Source organism: Lonchura striata, chromosome 10 (genome assembly GCF_046129695.1).
Source record: "Lonchura striata isolate bLonStr1 chromosome 10, bLonStr1.mat, whole genome shotgun sequence".
Taxonomy (NCBI): Eukaryota; Metazoa; Chordata; class Aves; order Passeriformes; family Estrildidae; genus Lonchura; species Lonchura striata.
The window spans coordinates 2,343,141-2,352,157 of record NC_134612.1 but is presented as its reverse complement, the minus strand read 5'-3'; the positions used below and the strand labels follow the sequence as shown (position 1 = coordinate 2,352,157).

Genomic DNA, 9,017 nt, shown 5'->3' with positions numbered 1-9,017 from the left:
GGTGATCACATACTGAAAGGAAATAAAACAATGTCATTTAATATTTCTTTTGCTTGTTACTACATACTATCAACACAGTTTCAACAATTACCACCCAAGAGTAGTTAATTCTGAATAGGAAAGGGCAGACAGACAAGTTTTTTTGGAAGATCATAGACTTGTAGAAGGGTGTGAACCTCCAGCTATAACTGATGCAATATTGTCCCTCCTGGACTGCAGACAGAGCTGAGCCCCAGGAAGGAACAGGTAAAAATTGTGTGCTGGTTTTGGATATCTGGATCTGGGAAACTGAACTCCATTGCAGGTGTCTGAAAGTCTTTTTTATTATCTCTGCTTCCATTTCCCATACATCAAATGGTAAAAAAACCTAAAAAATCCCCAGACCCTATCTATGCCAGCAGGACAAGGCTAGAACAGGTACATTGAGAAGAGGATGAAAAACCCCAGCCTTGGCTGTGCCCAGCAGGCAAAGCCTGTCATGGTACATTGAGATATCCTGTGCAGAAACCTAAATCACCCTAAAAGTGGTTTGTCCAGGCACAAACACCACACCTCATCAGCACTGGGATAAATTTGATAAACAGGTTGTAACATTAGCAAAGCACCAAACTGAAGTGTCCAACTAAACAGCAACAGGAGGAAAGAGATTTTCATTAGCAGCCAAATCCTCTGTGTGCTCTAGCTCTGGTGATAAAAAGTTAAATTTTACTTGTACAGAATGATATCATAAATATATGCACTGCTGCTGGTCTGTTAACATTAAAATAGACTGTGAGTTGATGTTTGGCACAACAATGGTACACACAGTTTACATAATGAAGTAATAGAGCAGAAAACAGAGAAAGCAAAATGGATTCTAGTAAAACCATTTTTTAAAAGTTTCCCTTTTCCCCCTGTAAGCAGGTATTTTGTAAATACATAATTTTGTAAGAACATTTCTTTTGAGGAAAATCTTATTTATAGAAATTCAGGAAAATGTAGATTTATCAGCTTCTCACTGCTGTCACTGCATTCCTAACAAATTAATCTCTTAATGCTAATTATCTAAACTGGGAGGTTTGCTGTCTTTCAATTTCTCCTACCATAGTAACACTGGAAATCATGATTCAGCCTGCAACCCGAGTTTTTCTCTTCACACAAGAATTTTTAACTCTTCCCCATAACATCCACTGCTGGCTCTGGTCACTCGAGCCACTTGAGCCACACTTTTTCTCTTGCCTAAAATGACTCTTGGTTCTTCCTCCATTCATTATTTTTCTTGTAATGAAATGACATTCAGAGACTTTCCCTCCGGGCTGTAAATACCTCTGGCAGTTTCTCACAGACACATTACACACCCAGAAAACTGACTTTTCCCATTAGGAAGAAGAGGAACCATGAGATATAGGGTCTAACTGGGACTCTTTGGCCACCACAGGGTGCACACAGTACCTCAGCCATCTAAGCAGCCCAGTTGGCTCAAAACTGACTGCAGGTGACTTTTGGAAAGGAGCTCCAGTTGTGCAGTTATTTTCCTAGAGATGTAAGCGCAATTCACAACTGTGAAAAATAAAATGAGATCTTGACCATCTTCAGTAACTGATTTTCTTTTTTTCCCACCTTGCAGAATTCCAGCCAAAGTGCATGTCTGATCTTGCCAGGTCAGTCATATGGTTTGGAAGTCTGTATGATCTCTCAGGAAATGCCAGATTTGCGAAAACGCCGTCTCAAGTCTTTCAAAAGCAATGATAATTTGAAGACCAATGTAGCTAATGGTTTAAGTAGAAAAAATCACCTTCGAAGTGTCAAAATGACTCAGCCATTAGGCAGAAGAGACACACAGGCTGTGATGTGCTCTGCAGGGCCCAGAGCTGGGCTGCATGAGTCTCACGCTAACGCCTGCTCTGCGAGCCAGAGAACTGAAAGTGCAAAATCTGCAGCGCCAGAGACACATCTCCACCAGCTTCAAACCTCACCACTCTCAGGACACCGAGGTGGAAAAACCCACCCTGCTGATCCGGGCTCAGAAGTCCCACAGGAGCATCTCCAGCTGATTTCTCCGTGGAAGCTGAAACGCATGTCTCAAGGAAGATTAGATCGGTTCAACGCTGAACGTGTCCAGGCTAAGGAGCCAGGGCAGCTCACCTGCCCCGCCGCGCAGCAGGCTGAGCTCCGCCGGCTCTGAGGCCAGCGGGCTGCGGTGCACGGCCACGGCTGCCTTGTGCCTCCCTCAGTCTGGAGGAACCAAGCATCGGTGGCAAACACCCGTGCCTGCGGCCACACCACTGCCCCGGCCCCTCGGCCCCAGAGCCCCGCACACACACAGAGTCCCTGCGGCCACTTCCCCACGGAAAAGGCTCGTTTCAGCTGCTCCTTGTGTTGTTCTCCACACCATAACCAGCAGAGCTGCTGCCTCTGCCTTGCCCATCCTTCCAGGGTGCGGTGCCAGGGAGGACACGAGCAGAGCGCTCGGCTGGGATAAACTGAGCGACACGATCAGCTGCTCCTCCTGGTGACAGACCACAGACAGACGGACAGACAGACAGACAGACACGTGCAGGGCATCCTCATCCCGCGGAGGATGCGGGACGGCACCGCGGTGCCTCCCGGAGAGGCGAGCTTCGAGCCTGCTCGCCTTTTCCTGGCCCTGCCTCACGGCACAGAGAGCGCTCAGGTGATGGGGCGACACCGAGCCCAGCACAGCCCTGGGTACATGGCCGGGAAATCTCCAACTACACTCCTGTAGCCACGAGATGGAGCAGCTCAGTCACAAACAGCTCCGCAGAGCCACCGGATGAAGGCGATGGGACATTTCATCCCGCTTCTGCCTCACCCTGAGGCAGCAGGCAGTTTTGGATCACAGCACTGGATGCTCTCTTTTCTCGAGCAGGACAAATACTTTTCTCACTGGTTAGGATATGATTAAAATCGAGAAAAACCTCACCACGTCTTCGCTGCACAGCCCTGTGTGGTTACTGACGTTGTAAACTGGAAGGCTGACAAGCCCCATGCTGACACTTCCCAAGAGCCAGGACTGACAGCAGGAGAAGCCAGGGCCTCGGCTGGCACAGCCCAGCACTGCAAAGAGAAGGTTTGCCCTAAGGGCAAGCACAAGGGATCAGCAGAATTTCCCTGGTTGCCACTGAGGGATGTGTGTGCGCTGAAGGTGAGATATCTGTGTGGCAGCAGCAATATAGCAGAGTCCTCAATACCAACAAATAAATGCATGTGAAGCAGCTCCTTCATCAGGAAAAAGGCACAAGATGCATCCAGCATCTGAAATCATGTGAAACAGGAGGTGCTTCACACACTGGTGGCATTGGTGACACACACAGAGCTGCCAAGAACAGAGAATGTGCAGAGGTGGTCCTCCTCTCCCATGTCTCCAAAAAAAGGGACCCACACTTGGCTTTGGGGACTTTGTGAAGAGACAGAGAGCAGAGCCTGTGCTGAGAACAGAAAGGTTCCCTGCTGCCCTCTGCTTTCCCCCCTGCATCCCAAGTAAGCTATCAGTGAACAGCTGGGAGTTCTCCATGGGCTGTCCCAGCCTTTCCACCGTGCTGCTCACTCGGATTCATGTCACCCTCTCCATCGGCCCTCAGCATCACACTCTTCCATCCATCCCATTTTGAAGGGAGAGGAGCCTTCACACCTTGTCCCAGGTGCATTTGTACACCTGTCCATGCCTTCCTGGCCATTCCTTACTTGCAAAACTCACCAGAATAGTGCTGGGAAAAAAGCAGATTGCTCACTGGGGGTGGCTGAACCCCCCCTGCCGCTGCTGCTCCTCCATCCTGCCCTTCCCAAAGTCTCTCTGCAGATGTGGAGCCTCAGGGGCTCGGGGCAGCCAGGGAAAACCTTGCCCAGCCTCCAGCAAGGTGGGCAGTGCTCAGGAGGGTCAAAGAGAAAATGAGACAGAGGAAAAAGCAGCGAGGCTGGGAGGGGAAACCTTGTGTGGGAAGAGAGAGCGCCCGCTGTGAGCGTTGGTGGCACTGTCAGAACTGACAGCTGCAAACCCAGAGCAGGGCAGGAGCACAGAGGAGAACTAACCTAAAAATGAAAACTTTGGTCTTGCTGGTGAAGAGGAACAAAAAAAACACATACTGAAGAAACCCCACCAATATAATCCAAACTACACTAAAAAAAAAAAAAAAACCAAAACTCCAAAACATCTACAATATATCAATAACATCATTGTGTTGAGAACCACAATGAAAGTGTTAAAGAAAAATTCAAATTCTCCTAAAAACCAACTTCACCATCAAAAAATACAAAATTGAAAAACCTACTCAAAAAATTCAATTCCTAAAAATAAAATAAAAAAAACACATCATCAAAAAAATTACAATATCTCCACCAACCAACATAAAAGCCCACAATTTTTCCTAAACACCATAAACTTTTAAAAAATAGGCATTCTCAAATACAACCAAAATATAAACCCTCTCTACCTAATCATCCACAAAAAAGCCACTTTCCAATAAAACCCTAAACAACAACAAATAAAAAATTTAACTACAACAATAAACCTATCAAAACATAACACAAATATCGTAAAACAAACTCAGAAAACCCAAAAACCTCCCACGAGACAAAAAACCCAAAAACTCACTTAAGCTTGATTTTCAATACAAATACAAACCATAAAAATGAAACCTCACAATCCTTCTAACTTTTTAAATTTTAAACAAGAAATATCAAAGAAAAAAAAAACCACCACAAAAATAACTAACCTATATCAACCAAGCATTTGTAAAAACATCACTTTTTAATCCTTCAATATCAACTCACAGCCTGCCTGTGCTGGGCTTTGTTCACATCCAGAATGCAGCCACAGGCACAAGAGCACCGCAGGATACACAGAAGTGAAACCTAGCTGAGAAATGAGATGAGGTGCTATTCATTCATATTGTTTTTTTCCTTTGGTGGTGTTTCTTTTTTTTTTTTTCCCTTAAATAGTCATTTCAACTAAAATACCCCGGGGAAACCCCAAGGGACTCTTTCTTCTCTCATCTCCTATCCCCCATCTATTTCACAGATGTACAGTTTTAATTTAGCCAATATAATCCTCAGGTTTGAAATGTAAGGAGCATGCAGAAGACCAAGCAAAACTACATCTGTGGCCTTTCTTTGCCTTTTTGGAAAGAATATTGCAAACATGCATACAATGGCCAAAAACCCCACTTTTTTTCCCCTTTCTACCTGAACAAAATCATCACCTGACACTCTCCATAGGTATATTCCCTGCTCCCTAGGGGTATAAACAGATGTAAGAGTAACCCTTGACTCTTTTGAAACACCAAGTTGAAGTGAACATACCACATCACCACTGAAAATCAGCAATCTTTTTCCTTTCTGATATCATGAAAAGTAAGGGAAACAATGACAGGATTTAGCTCAAAGCACGTTTTGACAACTAATGCTCTACCCATGGATGTTATGTACAATCAATAAAATCCTGTATTTGGGAAAAAAACAAAAACAAAAATAAAAACCTAAAACCAAACAAAAAAACAACCAACAAAAAAACCACACGCACACAAAAAAAAACCACAAAAAACACACAAAGGAAAAAGAAAAAAAAAAAACAAACCAAAAACAACAACAAAAAACCCAAAGAAAGGCTGTAGAGGCAGATTTCTTTCCGCGTTACCAGACCCTGGTTTTAAGGGTGACTCAGAGGTGTGAGTCCCACAGGTTTAGGTCTCACATGAGCTGGGGAGTCCCTGTGAGCAGAGCAGACACAGCGTGGGGAGGCCACCCTGCCCTGGGGATCTGGGGTGGAACAAACAGCAGCAGCACCTGGGCCTTTCTGACACTCTGACCAGCAGCTGCTTTGTGTGCAGCTCACTCTGCTGCCTGAAAACACAAGACTGCAGAATTCTACAAGCTGAGAAGGAGGAAAAGTCAACAACCAGAGCACGAGGCAGCCCAAAGGTAAGACGACAAGAGATATTTTACTATAGAAAAAGCTTGCCTTAAAAGTTTCCTCTTGTCACAAGATCCAAAAACGAATTATATTTTACATAATTTGCATTGCTTACAGCATAGCTAACTTTTTAAATGACTGAACAAAACTTCCCTTTGCATTTATACTTTATATAATATTTTTTCTGTTTATTCTTTAATAAATCTGCACAACAGATCCTAGTCTGAAACATCCTTTAATTACAGTGATAATTTTCTTAGTTAAGCAACTTGGTGAGAAGCTGAAATTCTATTTCTCTAGACCCAGAATTTCTTAGACACGCTATCAAACAAATTAAAAACAAGACTGAAGAAAAGGGAAAGTAGTAATGAAATCTCCTACAGAGGCATTGAAGTAAAGAACTTTGTCAGTATTTATTACTTTTCAGAAATTCCTTAATTAACTTTTCCATCCTTTGGCTCTCAGTAATGGGCTCCCACCCAGCATCAGACTCAGAGTGCTTCATGCTGCTTTTCTTACTTCTGTCTAAGCCAGTAACTTACAGAATCTCACTTACCTGCCATTACCGTGTCTTTAAGGAGCAAAGAACTAAATTTTCTTTTTTGCTGATCTTAATCTCACTCAAAGAGATCTTAATCTCTCAAACTACAGTAAGGGAGAGTTTACCTGTGAAATATCAGGGGGGTGACTTGATCTGCAGGACAGAAACTTTGCTCAGTTGACAAAATGGAACAGCATCAAAATCAGCAGCTCATGTAGGAAAGACACTGGTTTGAAGTAAAAACTAGAGAACAGCAGGGGAAATTAATATCTGGGTGCTGACAGAAAGATCTCGGACAGATTTTATTTACAGATTCCATTTGCTGTCATGGAACTGGCTGGAGGAAAGGATCTGGTGTTCCTAGCCATTTGCATTTTTAAGTGACTACAGCACTTCAGAAACCAATGAGCACCTTCCCAGTCCTTATCAGGAGAGTCTGAGGGCAGGATCAAGCCAGAACCCTTCCTCTAAAGAAAATTACTTTGTGACCCCAGCTCAGCTCAGAGCTTGCCTGTGACTCTTCCAGTCCCCTCTTGGCAGAGGCGAATCCAGCTGCATGTTTCCTGTAACCCCTGTCTCTGCTCTGGTAAGTCTGGCTCATTTAGACAAAATCTCATCCTTCTACCGAAGACTTAACCTCTGCCAGAAATAGCCCATTAGAAGCTTTCTGCCTGCAGCTTTCAGACAGCTTTTAGAAGGGCCAGAGGTACTCACAGTCCCTCTTTGCCCTGGGTGGTGGGGAAGGTGCAGGATGGCAGTGACTGTATGGGATCTTCACATTAATAAATGTGGGGCACCCTTCTGTTCTTGGCTCCCCAAGATCTCATTTGATACCTTGATGCAGGAAACAGGAGACACATAATTGCTTCCACCCTCATGTTCCAAGAACCCCTAAAATCAGGGTCTGCTACCTTGGTTCTGCAAAGAAACCTCTCCAAAGGGATGGTGCAGTCACATGCTCTGCCCAGCCTGAATTACAGGAGAGCACAGTCTGGGGTTACAGCTAGCAGTGCGAGTGAGAGTGGACACCAGAAAGCCCCATTCCCCCTTGATGTGCAAGCTTGCCCCAAAATCAGTGGCACTGAGCAGCTCCATGCTACCAGGAGCTGCAATTCAGCACACTGCTGTCCAAGAGGGGGGAAAAAGTGGATTTCCAAGGCTGTAGATAAATAGAGACCTTATTACCCCTTTTTCTATGTCTTCTACTGATCTTCATCCTTCCTTCATCCATCCTGGTGATTTTCTTCTCTTCCAGCATACTTGGAGATATGAATAACACCCATGGCAAGGGCAATATCAGTGCTACTGTGGAACTGTTCCAGCTCATCATGTACACCCCCACTTTTATCCTGGGATTGCTGTTCAACATAATGGCTCTGTCATTCCTGTTCTTCAAGGTTAAAAAGCTGTCAGAATCTACAGTCTACATGATAGCCCTTATATTCCTGGATACTTTGCTGTTGTTTACTCTCCCTTTTAAAATCATTTCCTACCATCTTCAAGACAACTGGAACTTGGGGTCAGTGTTTTGCTCCACATTGGAGAGTCTTTACTTTGTGAACATGTACGGCAGCATCCTCATCTCCCTGTGCATCTGCGTGGACCGGTACGTCGCTATCCAGTACCCCTTCGTGGCCCTCACCCTCAGGTCCATCAAGAAAGCTGCCATGGTCTGTGCTCTCATCTGCCTGGGCACCTCTGTGGGGACACTCTCTACTTTCCAGCTCCATGGGAAGGGCCACAACATCTCGTCCTGCTTCCATAACTTCTCCAAGAGCACGTGGGAGAACGCAGGCCTGTTCAGCACCCTGGTGATCATCTTCTTGGGCAGCCTGGCAGCCATGACCTTCTGCACTGCCCAAACTGTCCGCTGCCTGAGAAGGCACAGAAACCGAGACAACCTCCAAACACACAGCACCAGGGCAGAGAGGATCGTGGTGACAAACCTGGTGGCCTTCCTGGTGTGCTTCACGCCTTACCACGTGGCCTACGTCATGTACTTCTTGGTGAAGAACAACATCATCCACATCAGTTTTCAACAAGTGCTACGAGACATTGTCCAGGTCACCCTTTGCTGGGCAAACCTGAACTGCTGTCTTGATGGGGTGTGCTATTATTTTGTTTTAAAGGAGTCCTTGGAAGACCCATTGCAAAACAATGAAAAAAGAGCCATGCAAAAGCCTTGATTTATGTACTGCATGTTCATACTTGGGATGATGTGTGGAGAGGCTTTTATGGAAAGTACAGGATTCTGAGCTTCTTGCCTAAACAATTTGCTTTAAATATTCACAGATGAAAATATTTCCTAAAAACCAGAGCTAAGTAAATTTCAAAGAGACTCTTCCTAACATTTTATTTCTTTCCACAATGTTTTCTGTTATTATTTATATATAAAAAATTATTTAATTATTCATATGAATAGTGATGCATATTTCTTTGGATGTGATCCTTCTTTACCTTGAAAAGAAGAAAAATATTAACTTATATGTGGTAGCGTATTTCAGCTTCCCTGTCAACGCTGCACCTGCAAAACTTCCTCAAAACTTTAGTCTTACAGACTTGGTCTGG

The 9,017-nt window shown here is 44.6% G+C and overlaps 1 protein-coding gene across 1 annotated transcript; it reads left to right on the top strand.

The window, feature by feature from the left end:
* The first annotated feature begins 2,560 nt into the window (after nt 1-2,560).
* LOC110484857 (G-protein coupled receptor 55) lies at nt 2,561-8,635 on the top strand. The gene is made up of 2 exons (XM_021555812.2): nt 2,561-2,688; nt 7,705-8,635. The coding sequence occupies exons 1-2, from the start codon at nt 2,561-2,563 to the stop codon at nt 8,633-8,635; spliced, it is 1,059 nt and encodes a 352-aa protein (XP_021411487.2).
* The last annotated feature ends 382 nt before the right edge of the window (nt 8,636-9,017 follow it).

Coding starts and splice junctions, on each gene's coding strand:
- LOC110484857 (XM_021555812.2), top strand. CDS start 2,561: ATGCGGGACGGCACCGCGGTGCCTCCCGGAGAGGCGAGCTTCGAGCCT. Junction 2,689..7,704: donor CGAGCCCAGCACAGCCCTGG/GTACATGGCCGG, acceptor CTTCTCTTCCAG/CATACTTGGAGATATGAATA.